Consider the following 26,670-nt stretch of genomic DNA (forward strand, 5'->3'; position numbering starts at 1 on the left):
ATAAGGAGTTCTGGTAGCACGGTAGTGAAACACTCATCTGGTGAGTAAACGGTCAGTAGTTCAAACCCATCAGTTGCTCCACAGAAGAAAGATGTGACTATCTGCCTCTGTAAAGATTATAGCCTTGAAAACCCTACTGGGCCTTTATATTCTGCCCTGTAAGGTTTACTATGAGTCAGAAGCAACTCAGAGGCAATTTTTTCTTTCTTTTTTTTTTTTTTAGGTCACTGTAGTTTCACATGCAGCTGTAGGAAATCACAAAGAGAGATCCTATATACCCTTTAACTAGTTTGATAGCATCTTATAAAATTATAGTATAATACAATTACCATCAGGATATTGTCTTTGATATAATTTCACTGACCTTTTCAGATTTTTCCAATTTTACTTGTGTGTACTATTTGTGTGTGTATGTGCATGTGTGTATTCAGTTTTATGTAATGTTACCGTATGGGCACAGTCAGGATACATAACATTTCCATCACCACAATATCCCTTCCTATGGTCTGTTTATAATCACAACCCTTCCCTGCTATCCCCCACTGACATTTAACATCTTTAAGATTTTATGTTGGTGTGTTTTCTAGTTACATGGTGGGAAGTAACTGATATTTCCTTTCTCTCGTGTATGTCTATGAATAAATAAGTCCAAGCGTACCTTCTGTGTCCCACCATTCTTGAGTAGTACATCTCCCTGTTGCGTGACAAAAGAACTGATAAAATGAGTGAGGACTTGCCTTGGCTGTGTGGTGTTTCAACTTTGTGAAGGTATGAGACCAAGTTTGCTGTCTCTGTTTCCATTCCCAGATTACGCTAGATTTGAGGCCAAAATCCATGACCTACGAGAGCAGATGATGAACTACAGCATGAGCTCCGGGTCTGGATCCCTGCGAACGAACCAGAAACGCTCCCTCTATGTCAGGTAAGCAGTGGTCATTTCTTACTGCATCTTCTCTGTGTCACCAGTCTAGTTTGTGGAGATAACTGGTCTTTCATCAATGGGACATGTGTTCTGCTTATCCATATGTTCCCAGTGCACCACTATCAGACTTTAATCTACTTATTTAAACTACATTTTGGAAACGTCACTATGTTGAATAAAAGGCCTTTGCTTTTAGCAAGTTGTTCTTTGACTATGTTATGATTTAAGATAATGTTTTTAGTATATAGGTTGCAGTAAAGATACTGAGAAGGAATATTTTCATTTCTGATAAATCTTAAGTATTGAATATATGGGCCAAAGACCTGGACAACTGCTCACAATCAGTGTGGGAAGAAAACATCCCTAAATCACCATCTGACCTCCTTAATACATAATTGCATTAGCCTTGGTATATGTCTTTTCTAATGATATGTGTCTTCCTTCTTATGTTTTGCTGGCTATGTGACTATTGGAAAAATGGTCTTCTGTGGCATCTTGTTAACAATTATTCCTAAAACTGCAAAGTTATTTGTCTCTTATCTGACTGAACTCAGTATTTTATCAGACAAAGAAATGATTGGGTGAGCTTAGAATGCATGGCAACCTTGGATTCTTGTAGTTAATTCTTATATAAGTGCCAACATCACTCAACTATAACACACACCTCCTCCTAGCATAAGCTCCCACTATTATTCCAAAAAGCACTTCATGAGTGCTGACTGTACTTTAAAAAAATAATATAAATATTGCCTAATTATCAAAATGAATCTGTATACCATATGGAAAAACCTGGCCCAACTTTGTGGCTTTCTACTCTCATACCCCTGCCTCAGAATCCTAGTTATGATTTTATCCTGCTCACAGGAGTCCTGGTGTGGCACTGTAGGTTAATGCGCCAGACTGCAAAGCCATTTGAACTGCAAGATCGGTGGTTCAAGCTCACCAGCCACCCCTTGGAAACCCTATACAGGGTCACTATGGGTCGGAACTGACTTGATGGCATTTAACAACAACAACACCCAAGTCTTCACTGCCTGAGATCCGTTGTAGAGACACTAAATGATACACTTGAATTGACCTATCCTACTGGTCTCACATTGTTGTAACCACTCTTTCAATTCTTCTCTTTGAGGGTCTTTCTCTTTCTTTTCTGAACTGCTACTTTGCCAAACATGATGTCCTTCTGTAGGAATCAGTCCCTCCTAACATGTCCAAAGCACAAGAGAAATAGTCTTGTCATCCTCACTTCTATGGAGTATTCTGTCTGTGTTTGCCCAATGCAGATTTCTTCATTCTTCTGGCAGTCAGTCTATGCTATTTTCATCATTCTTTGTCAACACCATAATTCAAAGGCATCAATTCTTCTTCAGTCTCCCTTGTTCGTGCTCCAGCTTTTGTGTGTACGTGAAGTGACTGAAAATACTATGGCTTGGGTCAGACATACCCAAGTCCTCCCACTGACATCTTTGCTCTTTAACACTTTAAAGATGTCTTGTGCTGCAGATTTGTGTAATGCAATACATCATTCGAATTCTTGTCTGCTGCTTTCATGAATATTGGGTGTGGAGCCAAGCAGAACCAACTCTTTGAACAGTTCATCTTTTCTCCATCTATCATGATATTATTTATTGGTCCATAGTGGGAATTTTTGTTTTCTTTACATTGAGGTACAAATCATACTGAAGGCTGTAGTCTTGATCTTCATGAATAAGTATTTAAAATCCTCTCACTTCCAGCAGGCAAGGTTGTATCATCTTCATATTGCAAGTTGTTGAATTTTCCTCCAATCTTAATACCACATTTTTCTTGATGTAATTCAGTTTCTCAGATTATTTGCTCAGCATACAGATTGAATAAGTATGGTGAAAGGATACAACTCTAATGCATATTTTTCCTGATTTTGGACCATTCAATATCCTTTTGTTTTGTTGGAACAACTGCTGCTTGGTCTGTTTACAGACTCCACATGAGCACAATGAAGTGTTCTTGAATTTGCATTCTTAACAATGTTATCTGTAATTTGTTATGATGCAAACAGTCAAATTCCTTTGCATACTCAATAAAGCACAAATAAATACTCTTTTGATACTCTCTCCTTGGAGTCCTGGTGTGGTGCTGTGTGTTAATGCGCTGGACTGCAAAGTCAGTTTGAACTGTAAGCTCAGCGGTTCGAGCTCACCAGTCACTCCTTGGAAACTCTATACAGGGTCGCTATGGGTCGGAACCAACTTGATGGCACTTAATAGCAACAACAACTTTCAGCCAATATCCATCAGACTACAGCAATGATTCCTTCATTCCATGTTCTCTTCTAAACCCGGCTTGAATTTCTGACAGCTCCCTGTTAATGTACATGCTGAACCATTTTTGAATTATCTTCACAAAATTTTAGTTGGAAGTGATATTAATGATATTGTTCAATAATTTCAGCATTCTGTTGGATCACCTTTCTTAGGAATGGGTGCAAATATGTATCTCTTCCAGTTGATTGACCAGGGAACTGTCTTCCAAATGTCTTAGCCTAGACAAGTGAGCACTTCCATCATTGCCTCTGTTTGTTGTAACATCTCCAGTGGTATTTTCTTCATTCCTGGGCCTCTGTTTTTCCAATGCCTTCAGTGCATCTTGGACTTCTTTCTTCAATACCGTTGTGAGTGAGTCTCAGTCAATTATTTCTGGTGCTATGCTACTGTTTTCCTTCCATCTTCTTTTTATGCTTCATCTGCTGTTCTTCATTAACCCATAGAATCTCCCAACATTTCAACTTGAAGCTTTAATTTTTCCTTCAGTTCTTTCAGCTTGAGAGTTGAAGAAGAGGTTCTTACCTTTTGTTTTTCTAACTCTAGGTCTTTGCACATTTCATTCTAATACTTTACTTTACAAAGTAAGTATTTTATTTTGCAAGTATGTTAATTTTCTTCAGCTTCAACTAGAACTTGCATATAAGCGAGTGCTGGTCTTGTCCACAGTCAATTTCTGGCCTTGTTCTGACTGATAATGTTGAGCTCCTGCATCCTCTTTTCCACAGATGTAGACAATTTGATTCCTATCAATTCCATCTGGCAAAGTCCAAGTGTATTGTTAGCATCTATGTTGTTGAAAACAGAGCTCTGATAGCATAGTGGTTACGAATCAGACTGATAACCTGAAGGTCAACAGTTTGAAACTACCAGTGGTTCCACGGGAGAAAGATGAGGCTCTCTATTCCTGTAGAAACCCTATGCAAGGTCTCTATGTGTAGGAACCGACTCCACAGTACACAACCACCACCACCACCATGTTGTTGAAAAAAGGTATTTCCAATTAATTGGTTGTTCTTAAAATTTTTTATTTCTCTCATGTAAACTCTCACTCAATTCATAATAAAAACTTTTTAAAAAATTTATTATGTGGTCTCCGGCATTATTTATATCACCAAAGTCCTATTTTTCAGCAACTGTTCCTTCTTTATTTCCACCTTTTCCATTCCAATCATTAGTAACTATGAATATAACTTGTTTGATTGCATGTTTCATCAATTTCTGACTTTCAAATTTAGTTTAAACTCTTTAATTTCTTCATCTTTAGCATTAGTGTTAGCTGTATAAATTTGGATAATAATATTAATTGTTTTTCATAGTTGTTGTTGATTGCCATTGAGTTGTTCCCAACTCATAGCGACCCTTTATTGGGTTTCTGAGAAGCAGCTGGCTGGTATGTTTGAACTGCTGATCTTGTGGTTCAAACCAACATTGTGGTTGAGTGCTTATCCTACAGTGTCACAACAAGACTTCATAGTAGGCAAATGAATATTATCCTGTCACTGACAAGATTTCAAGAGGTAGCATATGATCGAGAATCATTAATACTGAAGGAAGTAGTCCAAGATACACAGAAGGCATTGGCAAATAACAAGGCTCTGGAAATTGATGGAATACAAATGGAAATCTTTCAAAAACTCATGCATCACTGGAGGCACTCACTCATCTATGCCAAGACATTTGGAAGACAGCTACCTGGCCAACTGATTAGAAGAGATCCATATTTGTGCCCATTCCAAAAAGAGGTGACCCAACAGAATGAGACGATCATTAGACAGTATCATTATTATCACATGCAAATGAAATTTTGCTCAAGATAATTCAAGAACAGCTGCAATGGTACACTGATAGGGAACTGCCAAAGGTTCAAATAAGATTCAGACAAGAACCTGGAAAGAGGGATATCATTGCTGATGCCAGATTGATCTTAGCTGAAAAAGATGCTTACCTGTGTTTTATTGACTATGCAAAGACTTTTAACTGTGTGGATCTTGACAAAATATGAACATTGCAGAGAATGAGTATTCTGGAGCTATTAGTTGTGCTCATGATGAACCTGTACATAGACCAGGAGGCAGTTGTTCCAACAGAACAAGGAGACACTGAATGGTGTAAATCAGGAAAGGTGTGCAGGAGGGTTGTATTCTTTCACAATACTTTGACTCTGTGTATTCCTTCCATATTGTTTTGATGCTTTCGGCATCATTCAATAATTTCCCATAGAACACTTCAGTATTGCTAGTTGAGCCTTGAATTCTTCCTTTAATTCTTTCAGCTTGAGAAATTCTGAATATGTTCTTCCTTTTTTTTTTTTTTTTTGTTAAACCTCCAAGTCTTTACATATTTAATTATAATACTTGACTTTCTCTTCTCAAACTGCCCTTTGGAATGTTCTGTTCAGCTCTTTTACCTCTTCATGTCTTCCATTTGCTTTAGCATCTCTATGCTGGACAGCAAGTTTCAGAGTCTCCTCTGATATCCAGTTGGTCTTCTCCTTCTTTCTTGACTTCTTAAGGACCTTTTGCTTCCTTCCTGTGTGATGTTCTTGATGCCACCCACAGTATATTAGTTATACCTTAATCCTTTTACTTAAACAAGAGTAGGAAAATGAAGTGATATGATGATAGTTTGTGAAATTAGTAGACTTCATCTTAATGAGTAGTGTTATTCAGAATCAAACATTTAGTCTCTAAAATGATAAATTATTATATAAAGAAGAGTAGATGACAAAGTAATTATGTTTCATTAGTATTCTAATAGTTGGGAAATATATTAAAAGGAAGATCCCTTTCAAATGAGACTCAAAAATAGCTGACACAAGAAATTCCTGCAAATAATTTCTCTGCAATGTACAAATATAGTGCTTGGTTACCAAATATTCACTTATGAATACTATTTCATATCTAGAGGACTGATCTCAGCATCTCATGACTTTTAAAAACATAGACTCGGAAGAGATATAGGCCCTAAATAGTATAAAGTTATTATTATTATTATTGTTATATACTGTCAAGTGGACTCAGAGAGGAAGAAAAGCGTTTACAAGAGTCCCAACCTTGTTCTCATGCTATGTGATAAAGCAGACAATGAAACAAAGGTTCAGAAAATGAAATGGGATAGTTAGACCAAACAAGAATCCCTACCAACAAGGATCTGGCAGGTGTGTACCTTTCTCAGATTTTTTTTACACCAATTTTGGCTATAAGAGTTTCATAGAAATGCTTGGGTTTTTTTTAGAGTGCTTGAATAGAACTAATGCCAAGTTGTTGTGTTTATTTTAGAAAGGCAACTACTTACTCTTTGAAAATAGTAGTAGGGTTCTTTTGAAATATAAATAAAGATTATAAACATGTCTCTTTAATCTGAAAATGACTTTGTTAAGTATTATTCTCGTTTTGCTTAGCATTAGGTAGTTCTAGGGCTCAAAGAAACTAAAGCAGTCACTAGATCTGCTGTTTAATGTACAAAAGGGGAAACTGAGGCCCCAAGAGGGAAGAGATTTGACCAGTATTTTACACCTATTTGATGAAACAGTCAGATCTCCTAGCTACTGGTCCCATATGTCTCCTCGCATTACTCTGCTTTCCTAGACGTTAGCTTATGTGTTGTCAGCTGTTGCATATTCTGGCACTATGATTCCTAATCTGTTTCCTTAGGCCCAGTACAGAAATAGCCTCTTAAATTAAGGACTAGGCTAGCTGAGAGGAGAAACTCAAGCAGAAATTGAGGTTTTGCACTGAATAAACTATACTAGAGAACATATGGGATTTCTTGGGTATTCATGTTTTTCCATGATACCAAAACCTAAATCAAAAAGCAAGCAGCCTCTTGTTTTGTGATGAACAATTTAACTGACTTAGTATTTCTCTGCATTGCAAAATCACCATCCCCTTTGTAATTATTGCCTCTTTTCTGCATGCGCACACCCACACACCCACAAACACACACACCACCACCACACAGCCCTGACTGCCTGAACTCTGGATACCAGAGAAGATTCATCTTATCAAGATCTTGCAAAAGCCTGCCTTTTTGCCCTACTAGAAATAGTTTTCCAGGTGGTAGCGATTTATTCACCAAAATATGTGACAGGGAGTGGCCAGACCAGCGCTATCTGTACCAGGCCAGTATTTTGTTGTTTAATCTTGAACCAACATTGTCTATTATCATATCTAATTGTCAGAATTTTCCTTCTTTAAATCTTTTCTGTATGGTCCTTGTGCTGCTTTAGCAGTTCTGTATACAAACAACCGTGCATGTTTGATGGGAATGATTTGGATTTCTTTAATTTAATGGGCTGTCTGTATTGTATAGTTACTGCATTGTGAAACTTACATATAGTTGTAGGATTTTAAAAGTGAATATATGCTATAAAATATATTTCCAGTATGCTCTACAAGTGCATTAGAAGTTCTTTGAATGTAGATGCTTTTGGGGTCCTGAGCCACAGAGATATGGATACTGTTGTATAAACTTCATAGACACTAAGCTATGCCTGTTGTTGCTATTAAGTGCCTTTGAGTAGGTTCCAACTCATAAGGACCCTGTATAGGTTTTCCGAGGAATGGCTGGTGGCTTTGAACTGCAGATGCTGTGGTTAACAGTTCAGTGTTTATCCTGTCGTGCCACGCCAGGACTCCTGGCTACTGCCTGCAAATATACTATCTACCTCTAATCTACCACCAAGCAATAGCATTTCCAATCGAGAACAAATCTTTTTCTATTACTAACAGAGGAGTACTGGTGTGGTGCTGTAGGATAAGCACTTGACTGCTAACCATAAGGCCAGTGGTTCAAACCCACCAGCCACTCCTTGGAAACTCTATACAGAGTCGCTGTCAGTCAGAACCAACATCACTGCACTTAACAACATACAACAACAACCATAGAGATGTGGAGTCTTGGTGTGGCTCTGTAGAATAAGCACTGAACTGCTAACCACAAGGTTGATGGTTTAAACCCACCAGCCACTCCTCAAAACCCTATACGGGGCCTCTAGACATTGGAACTCACTTAAAGGCACTTAACAACAACGGTAGAAATGTGTCTTTCTATTCAAATGCTAAGAAAGGTCAGCAATAAAGAAGCTTAAAGTCACACAAACATACAAATGTCTAAGGAAAATCCTTTCTTTTGATAAGAGAGAGAAAAAACACCCAGGATTCTGGGAAGAATGGGGAGGAAAATGAAAGAAAAGCAGAGAAATGTCCATATCAGTAAGCAGTAAAATAGGCCACAGACAAAATATAAATTAAAACTTGGCCCAGGTACCATATTAATATATGGTATTGATTTTGAAAATTTGTGTGACTTTTTGTTTGAAAGTCAGCTGTTATGATTTATTCATCCATTCGTCAAGCCTTTCTTAAGTACATGTTATACATCAGGACCTGTTGTAGATACTAAAGACCCTGCAATATAAGCCATAGTGCCTGTCCACCAGGAGTCTGTACCTAATAGGAGAGCTAGTGAAGGGAAAGACGAACACAGTGGAATCTCATGTGAAAATACTTTAGTTAGGTCTGAAAAAGACCTGAATCATGCTAGTGTTATCAAGTGCTGCCGTGGAGTTGGTCCTGACTCACAGTGACAATGTATAGGGTTTCCAAGGAGCTGTTGGTGGGTTATCTTATAGTGCCACACAGTACTAAATTGATTCTGAAGTTCCTGTATGAGTTAATTCAAAAGCTTTCAAGTCTTTTGACCCACATTATGAAATGTATTTAGTATCATGACCTAGTATATATGTGCACACAGAAAGTTGAAAGAAAACTTCCATAAAATAGTAGTAATCCTTATTATATGCACTATTACTTTGTTGGAGTCCTGGTGTGGCCCTGTAGAAAAAGTACTGAACTGCTGACTCAAGATCAGCAGTTCAAGCCCACCAACCACTCCTGAGAAACTCTATACAGGGTTGTCATGAGCTGGGATCGACTCAACAGCATTTAACAGGGGCAACGTTACTGTGTTATTTTCCTTTCTAGTTCTCTCTCTTGTTTTTAAATAAAGGTGATAACTCATGAACTTGATAACTCACCAATGGGGTATGCTGTGCAGTTCCAAATGGAGTAGAAAAGGAACAACGTTCTAAGCAGGAGACAGAGTACCCATAGACACAAGGGGTAGGACCAAAAAGCATCTTCATTACATTAATGTCTAGACTGATGGTGTTCTAGACAACTTGGAAGGCAGTTAGGCCTGATGAAAATGAGCAGACAGGTAGAGGAAAACGGTCTGTTAAATACCTTTTATGGGACAGCCATTCTGTTAGTTTCCTAAACCAAAACTATCTTCCCACAGTTTTGGAAGCTGAAAGTCTGAACTCAGGATACCAGCTGTGTCAATTCCTACTGAGGGCTTTGAAAGAATGATTCCTTTTTTGTAGCATCTAGCAGCTACTGGCAATCCTTGGCATTTCTTTGGTGACTATAAATGCATCTGCCTTTGATGTTACATGGCATCTTCCCCCATCTCTTATCCTGTTTCCATGCCTATGGTCTCCTGTTCAAAAGCACTATTAAGAGGGGACATAGATGAGGTCCCAACCTGTTTCCTCAAACAAGGTCATATTTACAGATACAAGAGTTAGGATTTACACATATCTTTTTGAGGACATAATTCAATTCCTAATAGTCATTATATTTGTGTTTTATATATATATATATATATTATCCCATATGACTCTTTCAACAAACTTAAAGGTTAGAAGATATTACCTCCATTTTACAAATGAAGAAACTGAAAATCAGAGATGTTAAATAATTTACCCAAGTTCACGTATCTAGACGAGATGGACACAGACATTCAGGTGCTGTTGGTGGCATCGTAGAGCCATGTGTATGTCATAGTTGGTGGATTCAGCCAGATCAAAACTTGTATCTTGGTTCTGTCACTTAATAGCTATATGACCTTGGAGAAAGGACTCTCTCTGATCTATTTTGTCTGTGAAAAAGGGATTAGTAATAAGGAAGGACAGACTTGCTGGTGACTTTTAAATTTTAGCTTCTTTAGATGTCATGCAAGAGCCCTGGTGGCACTTAACCAGTCTTTGGTTTCTAACCTAAAGGTCAGGGGTTCAAACCCAACAGTGGCTCCATGGAAGCAAAGACCTTGCAGTCTGCTCCTGTAGTGACCACAGCCTAGGGAACCCTATGGAGCGGATCTACTATGTCTGATAGTATTGTTAGGATCCGATTTGACTGACCAGCACACAATAGACTCCATGAAGACTGAAGATGGGAGCCAGGATTTTATAGCTCCAGACTGCTCAGTTCTTGTAAGTCATTAGTCTTTTCTTCACCCGCACAAGTGACTACCTAGAGACATAAGCTGACAAGAAATCAGTTGGAGCCACTAGATGGTCACTGCACCAAGTGACTCTTCAAGTTCTTTATAGATGACGTCAGGATCCCTGCTATTATCCTTAGTTGCCATTGAGTTAGTTCTGACATATAGCAATCCCAGATGTACAGAATAGAACTGTTCCATAGAGTTTTCAAGACTATGACCTTTTGGGAAGTAGATCACCAAGCCTATCTACCAAGATACCTTTGGGGTGGGTTCAAACCACCAACATTTACATTAGAATCTAGCACTTAACCATTTGCACCACCCATAGAAATGAGTATCCCTAACTACATGATGTCATCCATCTTCTCTCTGCATTTATCACCTTCTCTGCTAACAGTTCTGTGCTCTGCATTTGAAGGACTTATTTCCTTTTAGGGTGATTCTAAGCCCATATTTTAAGGAGCTCTGGTAGTGTAGTGGTTACAAGTCAGGCTACCAACCTATAGGCCAGCAGTTCAAAACTGCCGGCCAGTCCATGGGAGAAAGATAAGGCTTTCTGCTCCTGTAAAGATTTACAGCTTCAGAAATCCTATGCAAGGTTGCTATGAGTTGGAACCGACTCCCTGGCATACCACCACCAAGTCCATATTTTAAACTGATGAGCTCAGACTTTCTACTTGAAAGACAGTTTTTGCTTCAAAGGCTATATAGTCTGACAAATGCAGTCACACTCACCTCCTGTCCTGTCTTCTTACATAAAGTTTTCATACATTTGTTCTTTCATTTATAAAACATGGTTTATACATTCACCTACAGTGTACCCCTCTGTGGTAGATATTAGGAGACGGAGATGAATACAATGAATAAGAACCCAGACCTCTTCCCCTCAACGTACTCATCTTCCACATCTTTAGGCAATAAAGGATTGCAACAATCATTTCCATTTGCTGATATAGGCAGTTCCCAGGTCACCAGTGAGATCTACTACTAGGTATGTTTTTAGATTGAATCTGCAGGTAAATCAGAACCAGCACATACAGTTCTTATTTAGCATTACAAGGAAAGGCTTGAAACGTTTCATTTGCACATGCACCAAGTGAAGGGGATTGTAATGAATTTGTTGCAAGTAGGTGAGTTTGTTAAAGAGCTCTCATAGCATAGTGGTTACGAGTCAGGCTACTAACATCAAAGTCAGCAGTTTGAAACTACCAGCCACTACATGGGAGAAATATGAGACTTTCTGCTCCCATAAAGGTTTATAGCCTCAGAATCCCAGTATAGGTTTGCTATGAGTTGGAACTGACGCCACAGCACACCACCACCACCACCAGGGACCTTGTTAAGGAGCACTGGTGATACTATAGATTGAGCATCAGGCATGTAAGGTCAGCAGTTCAAACCCACAAGGCACTCTATGAGAGAAAGATGAGGCTGTCTCCTCTTGTTTATAGTCTCAAAAACCCTAAGAGGCAGTTCTACTCTGTCCTATGGAGTCCTATGTAGGGGTCACTATGAGTGAAAATAGATTCCATGGCAGTGAGTTTGATTTGGGCTTTGGAATGGATTTATTCATTCATTTCAAAGGTAGGTCAAATTTACATAACATTAAAGGGCGAATAAAAGTTGTCCATAAGTCAGATGTTTGTAACCTGGGGATTTATTGTACTTCATATGTGTTTTGTGCCTTGTCATTGTTACTCTATTTTACTCTTTACACCATGCCTTATGACTTCCTGGAGTCCCAGTGTGGAGCTGTGGGTTAATGTACTGGACTGCAAAGTCAGTTTGAACCACAGGGTTGGTGGTTCAAGCTCACCAGCCATTCCTCAGAAACCCTGTACAGAGTCACTATGATCGGAACCAATTCAACAGCACTTAACAACAGTAAGACTTCTTACAGTAAAATCTAGGTCTCTGGGTATTACAAATGGCTAATCACTCAGTTACTAACCAAAAAATTGGTGGTTTGATCCTAACCAGAGATGCCTTGGAAGACAGGCCTAGTGATCTGTTTCCAAAACGTCACAGTGTTGAAAAGCCTATGGAGCAAATTTACTCTTCACATGGGTAGTTGGAATCAGGATGTCAGCTAACAACAACAGTAAAGTCTGCCCAGAAGACTATTGGTATTTGAAATTCATCTGTTAAAATGGTGGTCTCTCTAGTCTTAATAATTAAGGCTTCACAGTAAAGTTTCTTGAAATGGAAATATCCTGTAAAAAAAATTGCACTTGTAAATCCTAGTTAATATTTACATTTTGTTATATCTCTAGTACCTAGCACTTGATGGCACAGTGGTTAAGCACCTGCCATTAACCAAAAGATTGGTAGTTTGAACCTATCAGCTGTTGGTTCTGCAGGAGAAAAGCCTGGTCATCTGCCCCTGTAAAGAAAGACTGCAGCCTCGCAACTCTATAGGATGATTCTCTTTGTTCATATAGGGTTGCTATGAGTCTGAATCAATTCAACAGCACACAGTAACAACAATGCCTAGCCCAGTGCTTGGCCTAAAGAAGCCTTTTTAGTAAATACTTGTTGAATGAATAAATGAAATAGCACTATCAAAGAGGAATGAAAATATTTAAATATTTGACAAGATCTTTGAGAGTCTTGATGTACTGTAGCAACTGGGCGCACACCAAGTGCATGGAGTCTCCTTTTGTACCCAGGACATAGGCACTAACTACTGATACTGGGATTTCCAGAAACATATGTCACCACCAGACCTTTCAAGCTGCATCACTCGCCTTCTGAGCTCTGTTACCTATCATTAAGTTGGGAGCTAATTCAATTATAGAGTCCTCTGAGAGGACTTGGGGTAGGGAAGCAAAGTTTCCTGATCCTTCCTGATGTAGAGCCAGCTCACTGAGTCACCAGAAATGACTGATACTTTCTGAAATAAGACTTTCTTTTCTGCCTGTTGAAAAGATGTAGTCTAGGTGAGATCTTGAGAACCAATGGTTTCTACTGTGTAGTTCTCACAACCATACACTTTATGCAACTTCATACGTACTAGTCAGATTAGAAATCTGAGCTTTAGAAAGTTTAGATAACATGTGCAAAATTATACTAGTAAGCAACAAACCAAGGATTATTTCCTAAAAGAAGTATTTTTATAAAACCAAGTTGTTACCAAGTTGAATCTGACTCATGGCAACTCAATGTACTATTTTATTTTTTTGCCATAGTTTGGGATCTGTAAAGTTTTAATAATTTCTGTCACTCTCCTTAAAAAGAGAACTTGATACCTTACTAAAATGCATGAAATATAAAAAGATAAACCATCAACAAGTACCCTAAAAAAAGATGAGCAAAGAGGAAATAAGGATCCGAAAGTAAGATGAATCCAGGACCATTTATACAAAAGACATAAGCCATATAATTCTACATAATTGCTTTAGTTGCTTGACACATTTGACTCTGAGTTTCTAACTTATAAACTTAGAAATAATCTCAACTATAATATTTGTAAATATCCATAAGACTTAAAAATTTGCTTTTTCAATCTGTCATGATTACAAGGAACAAGAAGGAGGTAGAAAAAATTATTCATGGACTGAAGGTTAGACACATGTTAACATGGGTGACAGGGAAGGCAGTTAGCAGAGAAAAGATGAAGGTAGCGAGAGACATAGGGAGGAACACAGTATTTCCAGTGAACAGAGGTAAATGCTGTTGACTGTTGGTACACGGAGAGTATTACAACTGTGTCTTGAAGTATATGATTTGTTTGAAAGTAAAACTGATGATCTGCTCTGTAAACCTTCACTCAATTCACACTAAAAAGTTAAAAAGGAAAACAACAATTGTTTCTTATGAATACAAATATATATTTACTTATCCTAAGCACTGGACCTTAAGATTGGTTTGAACTGCAAGGTTGTCAGTTCAAACTCACCAGTTGCTCCTTGGAAATTCTATGGAGGGTTGCTTTAAGTCAAAAACTGACTTGATAATAGTTAAAAACAGCACCAGTGTGACAAGTATTCTAAGTGTTAAGTATTGAGGTATATGTATAGGGGGAGCTTGTTCTATTGCTAACTGAAAAACGGAGGGTTTGAGATTACCCAGATGCAGCTCTGAAGAAAGACCTCCTTTCAAAACACCAGCCATTGAAACCCCATGGAGCGCTGTTCGACTCTAATACACATGGTGTGGCTTTGAGTTGGAATCACCTATATGGCAACTGGTTGGATCTTGATGGTCTATGGTACTTTTTAACACTTTATGTAAATTTGTACTTATAGAGTCCTATGAATATATGGCATCTACGCTATGAGTCAAAATTGACTCGACAGCGCTTAACAACAACAACTACTACTGTAGGATCCATTTGTAACAAATCATCTATTTTTGTTTGTTTAACATTTATCAAACACTTATTATATGCTAGGAGCCCTGGTATGGTGCTGTAGGATGAGCACTGGACTGCTGACCTCAGAAACCCAATCCAGTGTCTCTACGAGTCAGAAGTAACATGACGGCACTTAACGTTATATGCTGATCATCGCATATAATTCATTTATGCATTTAAACTTGAAAGTAACTTCATGAGGTAGGTTATTATCTATTACATAAAACCAAACCAAAAGCCAAACCCATCATCTTCGAATTGATTCAGACTCATAGCATTCTTATACAGGGTTTCTCAAACTTCAAATCTTTACAAGAGCAGAAAGTCTCATCTTTCTCCTGTAGAGCGCTGCTGGTTTTGAACCACTAAACTCTTATTATTCCTCTTTTACAGATCAAGAAACTAAGATATCTGTGTTGAAAGATCCATGGATATATAGCATCTGCAGTTGAGTCCGTTTGTAACTTTTTTTTTTTTTTGCAGCTTATTTAATAATTGAACAATTGTTAAGCATTCATGATATGCCAGCCATCATTCCTAATGAATTCATGCATTTACATTCCAGAGGAACTTCATGTGGTAGATTGTAGTATCTATTACACAAGAATTATTATTATCCCTCTTTTACAGAAGAGGAACTGAGCTATCTGTGTTATAGAGTGCCATGGGTATATGGCAATCACTGTTTGTTCAATTTATGGGAAAAAAATGGAGGGTAAGGTAAAAAATTTCCCACAGAAAATCTGGACTGAGCAGAAAGAGATCTAGAGAGGGCATTGTCATGTCTGGAGGAGCAGCCGGGGCCATATGATGAAAGTCCTGAGAACTTACTGAGTACTTGACTCTGGGCTCCATTTAAACCTTACTGCAGTATTACCACATATAGGTATCATTATTATCACCATTCTATTTGCAAGAATGCAGTCCTGGTGTGGCACTGTAAGATAAGCAATGATCCACAAGGTCAACGGTTCAAACTCACCAGCCACTCCTTGGAAACCCTAACAGGGTCCCTATGAGGTGGAACTGACTCGACAGCACTTAACAACAATAGACAAGAACCCGAAAACCCAGGAAGACTTAAAAAGTTACCTATACAAGTCATATCGGTACTATGCGGCCAAGCCTAATAACCCGTATGTCTCTTACTGTAGCCCATACTTCTTGTGCAGCAGTGCAGTGAGCATGAAGTTAATGCTGTAGGGGCACAGGTTAAACTCATGTTGATAGTTCTATGTTTCGTTTACACACTAATGCTGACTTCCTGTAGCTAGACTTGGCCTCTAGTCCAGAGTTCACAGTTTACCGATGGCTAAAACTTGGTTTACTCATTTGTAAAATGGATGCAATGTGTGGCTCATAGCTTTGTTGTTGGGATTAAATTAAGTTGAGGCTATGAAGTAGCCATCAAGGATTTGCTAGGTCAATGGGACCTCACTTGACCCCTTTAAATATACTCAGTCTGCCTCCTAACTTGATACCTCTTTACAGCAGAATGGATTTCTTTTCTATGCTATACTTTGAGGCTCATTAGCATTATGCTATCTAGTTCAAGAATTTGCATTTTTAATTGTATTCTTAATTGCTGAATAAAGCTCTTTCCTTCAAGGCAGATAATTTTATGCCTGAAATAGAAATGAGGAGGGGTCATTTAGGAACTGAAGGCATTTTCTCCTTCCCCTGAAATCATAGGCTGATTCTGATTTTACCAAGGTATTTAATTAATTTTTAGATTTTTAGGGAAAAGGAACAAAAGTAATATGGATAGCCCTTTCATTGATAATCACATTTTTCATCCAACAGTTTGCCTCCAAATCTCATTTTCATTGATGATTGACCTATCATGCATTCTTTCAGTCATCCTGAAAAACTTTTCTGCACTGTAATCCTCCAAGCCATGCCTTCCTGTGCTAGGCTCTGGGGATATAAAGATACACACTGCATCTTTTATGCCTTCAAGGAGTTCAAGATCTACTCTACCAAGCTGAATTCTGTTTCTCCACAGCGACTCCCATGGTCATCATGCATCAAGAAATCTCTGATTTCCAGATGAGATGCAAAACCAGAGGATGTTTTTGGCTTCATAGCCCATACTACTTCTTAGAAAAAGGAACAGGACTGTATGTGGGGAGAGGGAATATAGTACACCCACAGGGGAAAAGAGGTGAGAGGTGAGTACAGGGAACCCTCTTGTTAAACAATGAAATAATGGATTAGGAGCAAGGGAACAGATTGAAACACAACACATTTCCCCTTTAATCTTAGCATTTGAAACAGTGGCTGATGTTAAATAGGAATTCTCTAAATGCCTACTGTATAGACTTTTTGAGTGGCAATTAAAGATGATGATTAAACAAGAAATTAGGGAAATCAACCATGTACTGAGAGTAAGGAGCCAATAAAATAAGGCAAGATTTTTGTTATTGTGATTAAGTGTCATGGAGTGGTTCCGACCCATACTGACCCTGTATAGGGTTTCTGGGAAGTAGCTGATGAGCTTGAACTGCCGACCTTGCTGTTCAAACCGACCTTGCAGTCCAGTGCATTATGGGTTCACAGCACCACACCAGGACTCCATTAGGGAAGATAGATGTAAGAAATAATTTGGTTGAAATAGTAGTGCTTATGGCACCCTGGACCATGAGGGGTTTCGACCGGATTCTGACCCTCTCTGCTCTCTACAGCCATCTGTGGCATGGGTCCTCATCCTGGAAGAGTTAAGCACACCCTCTTCTCTGTTCTTCCACACCACCCAGGCTCCTCTCCAGCAACCTTCACCCACATGCCTCTTTCTACCTGCTGACTCACCTGTGCCCCCCATGGGACTGTGAACACCTTACAGGTGAAGATCATGTTATGTTAAAGACTATGGCTAATACTGTTCAGCACTTGACAGAATGAATGAAGCCAGTGAATTATGTATGCCACTAAATCAGAGGGATTTTAATCATCAGAGCAAATATATGCCTGTGTTCTGGTTTCTTTGTTCTGTCTGATTGTCAGCTTGCAACTTTCAAATGGAAGAAAGACCTCAGTGGTTTGAAAGATTTGCTTACAGTAACAAGTTTACAGGTGTGTGTTTTATTTCGCCATGAAACAGTTGAGGAACAACAGACAGGGAGAGACAGGAAGTTTGTAGGGCAGTTTGTTGGGATAATGCATTACCTGATGTAGCAAGAAGCAGGATCTTATTCAGTGAACTTCTCTATGATCTTATAATGAAAAAAATATATGTGCTGTAAGACTTTCTTCAATGAAGTACTTACTATATTGGTAGTGGTGGTGTCAAGGGCTGTTGAGTCAGTTCTGACTAGCAAATGGTTCTCTGCCTAACAAAGGTTCTTGCCCCTTAGTCATTGTTAATTTAATGAATAAGCCATTCCATTCTAGAGTGATAATCATCTCTAGCTAATTAAAATTGTACTCATTTAACCAAACAAATGCCATATTTCCTAGGGGTTAGATTTCAAATTTATTTTTCTTGTTATGAACTTGTAATACTAACCACATTCACAATTTATTTTTCAAGTTCTTAATAAGCAACTGTTCTGTTCCAAGCGTTTTGCTAAGTAGCCTATATGAATTATTTCACATAATACTCACCAAAACTCTATGTGATAGATGCTATTACTATCCCCACTATGTTGTTTTCATTAAATGCTGTCAAGTTGGTTCTGGCTCACAGTGACCTTGTAAATGATTTCTGAGGTTGTATATCTTTGTGAAAGCAGAAAGCCTCATCTTTCATTACCTGGCTTAAACCATTGACCTTGTGGTTCACAGTCCAGCGCTTATTGTACAGAGCCACCATGCTCCCATCCCCATTATGGTGGTGGTGGTGGTGATGTGCCATGGAGCTGGTTCCGACTCATAGCGGCCCTGTATCAGGTTTCTGAGGCTGTAAATCTTTATGGGAGCAGAAAGCCTCATCGTTCTCTCACAACAACTAGTAGTTTTGAACTGCTGGCATTGAGGTTAGCAGTCCAACTCGTAACCACTACGCTACCAGAACTAGACTAAATCAAAGGCAGGGTCCAATTTTACTCCTCAGACACTAAACTGGAACTCAGCCTATGCATGCCTCTCCAATGTTTCTATGATGTTATCGTTTTATCTTATTTGGTATAATATGCCAATGAAATAGAGAAATTTTCCACAGTTTCCAGATGAGGAATCTGAAGGTTGCTAAACTCTCTCTCCCTACTCTTTTCTCTAAATAAACAGTAGTACCAAGCCCTTAATACAATCACCCTCTGTTTAAGAAGGTACAAACACAGCTCGCATTTTACCCTTTTCTAGTTTTGGTCTTGTTTCATTTACTGTCATGTTACATAGTACATGAGTAATGCAGGTGCTTGTTATTATTGTTTACTGCCTTTGAGTCAGTTCTGACTCATAGTGACCCTGTATATTTCCAAGGAACAGCTGTTGGTTTGAATAGCCGACCTTGTGGTTAGCTAATCCCACAGTGCCACACCAGGACTCCGTAGAGTTACTTGTGAGTAATTAAATGTTAAATGAACAGGTAGTTGATTCTGTCCTAGTTTGAAGATGCCCAGAGCATGTGAATCTGTGACAAAACTGAACAAGTCCTCATCTGACTGAAACCATTACAACTGTATGAACAGGGTCCCCACCTCTCATCTGCCAAGCCCTGTTTGTACCACTGTCCGGATAGCCTTCCACAGATAAATCTGACCTCCAAACTCAGGACTATGGCATCAAGTCAGTTCTGATTCAGAGAGAAGTTTCCACACAGAGTAGAACTGCTCCCTATGGTTTGAGACACTGTAAATCTTTATGGGAGCAGGCAGCCTCATCTTGCTTCTGCTGAGAAGTTGATGGATGGCACCCCTCACCTGGGGTTAGCAGCCCATTGCCTAAGCTCATCAAGCCCCACAATTAAAGTAGAAGTGAAGTGTCTTTCAGCCCTGTGTATGGGAACATGCCATCTGACACCCAGGATTAGCTATGTAATAAACAAGGCCCAATACATAATGGAAATACAGTTTCTTGTTTTTTAAAAAAAACTAATAGTAGGACAATGACAACAGCATTTTCAGTGATCTCAGCCTTGCACTTGACCTAAAAGAGCACTTTATATAAATTAGATAGGACTTTTTAAAAAATGATATATTGAAACATCTTCCAACCTTCATGTGCGTGAGAACCTTTGCAAATACCTATGTGCTCTAAGTTTTCAGTGGCCCTGCTGTAAATCATGTTTCTCCACTGAAGTAAATCTTTCAAAAGCTATGTAGTATCCTTATTTCACATTAGCTTAGTACCTACAGTACAATTCAGTCTTCACCTTCTGCAGAAATTTCCATCACTCTCCTTTGTCATTAGTCCTAGATTTTGAGAAAACCCATGAAAATGCCTCAGAGGATTTTGGAAACCAGTGAAACCTACTGGGTGTTGTTGGTCCTAATGTAATACACATTGCCTAAATGCAGATACTGCAAAAATGTGTAGATTGTCCAGAACAACAACATTCCAATAAAAGCATTTGGGGCCTGATCTTCAATTGGGGATACGAATCAGGCTGCTCGTCTCAAGGTCAGCAGTTCAAAACCACCAGCTGTTCTGTGGGAAAAAAGATGAGGCTTTCTGCCCCTGTAAAGATTTATGGCCTCAGAAGCCTTGTACAGGGTCGCTATGAGTCAGAACTGACTGCACATCACATAGCTACCACATAACCACCATCACCAAAGATTTTTAAAAATTGAATAAGCAAACAAAAAAATTATAATATGTATTTTTAGTTGTCTGCTCTTTATTGTTACCACCATTTTATATAAGAAAGAGTATCATCTGATTATCATAAAAGTCCTCCACATGTTATAAACATGTATTTTTTAAAAAACTTCACTATATGTATTTTCACATTTCCTCTAGCCATATAATTCTACCTTATACTTGAATATTTGTGATGCTAAATTATTTCATCCTTAATCTTGAATCTTGTGGTCTGTGTGGCCTTATTTCAAATGATTTTAAAATTCTAGAATGCCTTTTTGACCAAGAAGGCTGACTGTTTCTTTCCTTTTTCTTCCATTCTGCATTCATGCTTTCTTCATCTTTTCCTTGCTGGGCTAAGTAAGGGAGCCCAGATCTCATCCTCTGTGGGAAACTGATGCTTTTCAGTGATGCTTCTTAAAAGAAAGAAGGAACTTCTCCTCATTAAAAATGGATTTCATTGTTAAACTTGTGTTTTCATTTACTCTATATTGATGTTGTTCTTTCTGCATCTTAAAAACAGACCTTTCAGAGTCTCCCTAGGTGGTGCAAAAGGTTAAGCGCTAAGCCTAGACTACCTCACTTGGGGGGAGGGGGGAGGGGGTAATGAGGCTTTCTGCTCCCACAAAGAGTTTTTAAACCCTCAGAAACCCTATATATTGTTGCTATAAGTAGGAACCAACTCGACCAACACTCAACAACAAGAAGTAGCCAAAAACGTTGCCAGTTGAAACCCACCCAGAGGCACCTCAAAAGTAAGGCAGTGTACTTCTATGAGGGCACATCTTTGAGAACACTGTGGGGCAGTATTACTCTGCACAGTTGGTCAGCATGAGTCGGAACTGACATAATGGCAGCTAACAACAATAATATCATCGTATTATACCCATGTCTGCCGCTCTACTGTAAAAGATAGAATACACTGTTGTTGGTCAGCCAGATTGATTACTTTACGTACTGGGGTTTTTTTTGTTTTGTTTTTTTGTGTTTTCCTTCCCATTTTCATTAAAATGCTTATTTGGTCTTTCTGATCAGCATCCCAGAGTTTCACTTGGGTAAAAAAAAAAAAAAAAGCATACAATTATCTTTTCCCCTGGATAAAATAATGAGAAAATGTGATGCAAGAAGAATACAACTCTAACAAACAGGATATTTGGTAGCTTCTAGTGACTCCTAGTATGAAAAACATAACTCATATTTAAATTAACTTTGGTATCTCTTACTCTCCAGACAAGCCACTTAAGTCAGTGACAGTGACTTTTTGTGACTTGTATTCATTCCTTTCTTCCTGCAAACGAGGGGTCCCCATTAGTCATCAAGAAGAGACTGTGTTTGTGCTCTGGTGTCTGTGTATCCAGGCCAGTGGTGAGTTTTCCCATCTTAGAGGCCTATGTGGAATGAATCTCTGTTGCTGACTCTTCGTGAAATAATGACACTTTTCGCTTTTCCTAAAAATTTCCTGTTCCTGCCTCTATTAAATGGGTGTTCCCCATTATGCCTACATTTGCAACATGCTATAATCCTCTTGTGAGTTCTTGATTATATAACAGATTCAGGTATCCTGAGGACATTGGGATGGTAATAAGAATTCTCATAATATCCATGAGGTAGTGTCATTATTAACCACATTTTATGATTGATGAAAGCAAGTTTAGAGAGCTTATGTTAGTGCCCAAATTTACACAGCAAAAGAGGAGAACAAAGATAAAAATTCAGTTTTGTCCAGTGCCAAATCCTGCATCCCTGCTCCTAACCATAAAGTTAGGGGTAAAGTGCATGGCCAGAGCCTCTGGAAATGCCAGGTTTTCTAAGATATGCCTTATTTCATATGCGCACCTTCATTTCCATAGGTACTTGTTCTAGCATAGCCTATAAGTTCTACTGTGGAAAACATACTCATCTCAAGTTAGAAAATAAAACATAGTATCTCGGGTATAGTGTGCCTCCCCTAGTAATAAGTGAGGAACTTAAGCTTGGTGAGCTCGTGGATCTTTGTCAGCCTGTTTCTTCTTACTCCAGAGCTGACATGGAGTTATGATGACTCATATCTGAACCAGAGGTCATACCCTCTCATTAAGATGCATGAGGTTTTCTTTCAGAAATACAAGATAGGAGGATTTTACAACCTTCTGACTGGTTGCGGTGGTGTGCCATCATGCCTGGTCCAACTCATAGCAAGCCTGCATAGGGTTTCTGAGGCTGTAAATCTTTTCAGGAGTAGAAAGCCTCATCTTTCTCCTGTGGAGACAGTTGGTATATTCGAATTGCTCACTTTTCGTTAGCAGCCCAACACTTAACAGAGTAAATAAGGTATAGTGAAAGGGCAGGGTTTAAGTTTTTCCTGAGTGATGATTAATAATAAACTGCTGTGTAGGATGCTGTAAGCGATGAAAAGATGAATCAAATATGCCATCAAGGATCCAGCTAAAGATTGTTGGGAAATGAATATGAAAATAAACTATTATTCTGAATCCAGATCTGGGTGACCAGGGTTGTTGTTGTTATTAAGTGCCATCGAGTCGGTGCCGACCCATAGCGACCCTGTACAGGGTTTCCGAGGCTGTAAATCTTTACGGGAGCAGAAAGCCTAATCTTTCTCCTGTAGGTGATAGAATATAGAGAAGATTTGAAAGTCTTAAGTGTGCTGAGGTCTCTTGTAGTACATTCCAAAAGCAACATGACACAGGTTTTTTGGATTGGTTGGTTATTTTTTTGTTTGTTGTCTGTACAGTAAAACATTAGGTACTGTCATGTAATAAAAACACTAACTCAGATACCTACTCATGCGGTCATCCCATCATGAGTTCACAGCATAGTGTAGTATCAAAAAGTTTGGATGTTAGAGGTAGAAGTATCTGAATATAAACCTGGTTCTGCCATTTTTTGCCTGTTTTGTGACCTTGTGAACTCATTTCTTCTCCTGAGTCTCAGCTTTTCCTGTAAATTGATGATAATAAATACACAAATCCAAAGGTTTTATTAGAAATCATGTTTATAATCACCAGATGCTCCTTGGAAACCCTCCCCAGGGTCGCTATGAGTCAGAACAGACTGGATAGCACTTGAACAACAATAACAGTGGAGAGATAGTGGCCTCCTGGTTTTAATGTGCATTTCCTAATCAACAGTGTGATGAGCATCATTTCCTTTGTGAATTAACCGTTTGTATCTTCTTTTGTGAAATGCTTTTGGTTTCTACTACGTAGTGGTTACAAATTGGGCTGCTAACCTCAAGGTCAGCAATTTAAAACTACCAGCTGTTCCGTGGGTGAAAGAGGAGGTTTTATGCTCCCATAAAGATTTATAGCTTCGGAAACCCTGTATAGGATCGCTATGTGTTGGAACCTACTCTATGGCATACCACCACCACCACTTTATTTGAACTATATGTAGCAGGTTTATATATAGATAGATAGATAGATAGATAGATATAGATATAGATAGATAGATAGATAGATAGATAGATATAGATATATATGTAATACATACATACATATACATACATACATACATTCAGATTAGGATTCCATTGTCAGATACTTGTGGTCAGTGTATTTTCATCTGTGCACTTTCTGTATGTGTGGGTTACTCTGGTAAAAGAGTTTTCTTCTTCTTCTTTTCTTTTCTGTAAGCAACATATTTGTACTTGGCACACAGTACAGGTACACAACAAATGGTAGTCATTGATAGTACCCTACTTCTTGTCCTTATTCTAGTCCTCCTCTACGACCTCCTCCACCATTTCTTTCTTCTTGGAATTCTCTTTTCTATTTTCCTTCTCAGCTATCTCTTGTGTTCCTTTCTTTTCTGTTCCTCCTTTATCACAATGTACTCGTGGTGGTGGTGGTGGTGGTATGTTGTAGAGTCAGTTTCCAGTCATAAGGACCCTATGTAGGGTTTCTGAGGCCACAAATCTTTACAGTAGAAAACTTCATCTTTGTCCTGTAAAGCAGCTGATAGGTTCGAACTGCTGGCTTTGCAACTTGTAATCCACTACACTACCAGGGTTCTACTATAGTACTATAGTAGTAGAATACTACTATAAAATTCTTCTACTGAGAGTCACTCACCAGATGAGCCTGGCTGGAAACATTAATCAAACAAATGGATACAGCTTTATCCATGAGCTACCATCTCAAAGATTCAAAAAAATACTTATAGGTTTTTGCTGTGTATGCCCTATTTATGGAAGTTGAAATCATAATCCTTTGTTCAGAATTTCTAAGTTCAAAATATGGTGTCTGTTTGAGTTTATTATTGGCTTGCTGATTTCCAGGTCTAAATTGTCCAGCATTTAATCAACTCTTCTGTTTGAGTACCCCATCCTAACTGTAGTTGATTGGCCTCTTTGCCTCTCTTTTTACCTTTTGCGGCTAATACTGTATTGTCTGGGTTTCTGTTGGTTTACTCTACAGGTTCCATTTATTTAACAATAACTGTAAATATCTCTGACTAACTGAGAGAGAGCCTTTTCACAGACTTTCCTGCAAAAGGATAGTGTTCTAATTTGGATACTTTTAAAGTCAGCCACATTGAGTCTCAGATTTCAGAATTCTCTACTTGCTAACTGTGAGTTAATTCCAACTCACTTGACCCTACAGGACATCGTATAGGGTTTCCAAGGCTGTAAATCTTTATGGAAGCAGACTGCAGACTCTTCCAGATCAGCTGGTAGATTTGAACCACCAACCTTAGCGGTTGCAGCCCAGTGCTTAATCCACTGCATCACAAGTGTGTCCCAAACTTTCCTAATAATGAATGTCCTCAGAAATTGGGATTTCAGCAAAAAAAAAAAAACAACTCACGTTTGGATAAAGCAAATTTGGGATCTACTTATAGTGTTCTCTGATATGTATTTAATTTGAAACACTGCTAAAAACACAAGAAATGCTGAATAATCTTTTCCAGACCCATTAAAAATACCAATTGCTCACTTGTTAACCCCCAAAGTACAACCACTGATATGCTAGTGAGAAAATAGTTAAAAGCAAGGACCTCTTAAAACATGGAACTAGTCACTTGTCAATTTAGAACCAGCAGTGAATGCTTCAGACTTAATCTTTTCCTGAAAGGACCAGACCGTGACTCTCAGAGTCTAAGCAGAAAGAATTTCCACACATACTTGTTCAATTCAATTCAATTGAAAGTACAAAAAGCATCTGTTTTTTGTTTCCTTTTGTTTTGCTTTCATTACAAAATGCTGCAGTTGCCCCATGACTCCTTGAAGTTGCATATGAAGAAGTATGGTGAAAATTAGGTTTCTCTAAGATTCATCTCAGAGTCCTGGTGTGGTGCTGTGGGTTCATGCGCGGGACTGCAAAGTTGGTTTGAACCACAAGCTTAGTAATTCAAGCTCACCAGCCACTCCTTGGAAACCCTATACAGGGTTACTATGGGTTCGAACTGACCTGAAGGCACTTACAACAATAACAACAATATTCATCTCACATACTTATACCTCAACTTTTTTCATTCATTTCCTTTATAAATAATTTTTGCAATCTCGCATGTCAGATACTTAGCTAAGTTCAAAGTAATGATAAAATGATAGTAAGTGCTCAGTGCTTGTGTTAGGGTATTCTAAAGCTGGTGGGGAGATGAACAATAAAATGATGACCAAATGTAGTATTTTACATTGCATTTTCATTGAGCTGTTTTGATTAAGAGGGACTTCCTCAAGCATGGGAGCCCTTTCCAGGGAAATTCACTGTGGTGCTGTGGGTTAATGTGCTGGACTGCAAAGTCAGTTTGAACTGAAAGATCAGCGGTTCAAGTTCACTAGCTGCTCCTCTATACAGGGTCGTTATGGTTTGGAACCAACTTGACGGCGCTTGACAACAGCACTCTCTATTTCACTGCATCCAGTCCACACTAGTTTTCTGTCCTGAGAAGAGCCAAAAAGGTTCCGTAGTAGGCTTGTTTTCTTCCCTACCTGCTCCTGCCAGTTGTCTCAGTGTTTCTCAATCTTGGCTGCATGCTGTACTTACCTGGAGAGCTCTTAAAAACCTTGATGCCTGGACCCCATTATAAGGCAGATTAGATAAAAACCTCAGGGAATGGGC

At 38.7% G+C, this 26,670-nt stretch overlaps 1 protein-coding gene across 1 annotated transcript in view; it reads left to right on the plus strand.

Annotated features, from left to right (window-relative positions):
- The window catches only part of DLG2 (discs, large homolog 2 (Drosophila)), a 1,151,973-nt gene that overhangs the window by 967,929 nt on the left and 157,374 nt on the right, over positions 1 to 26,670 (plus strand). Inside the window, exon 14 of the mRNA XM_006864974.1 lies at positions 808 to 922. Within this exon, the coding sequence (XP_006865036.1) occupies positions 808 to 922 (115 nt within the window). The remainder of the gene's footprint in view (positions 1 to 807; positions 923 to 26,670) is intronic.

Source organism: Chrysochloris asiatica, unplaced genomic scaffold, assembly GCF_000296735.1.
Source record: "Chrysochloris asiatica unplaced genomic scaffold, ChrAsi1.0 scaffold00074, whole genome shotgun sequence".
NCBI lineage: Eukaryota > Metazoa > Chordata > Mammalia > Afrosoricida > Chrysochloridae > Chrysochloris > Chrysochloris asiatica.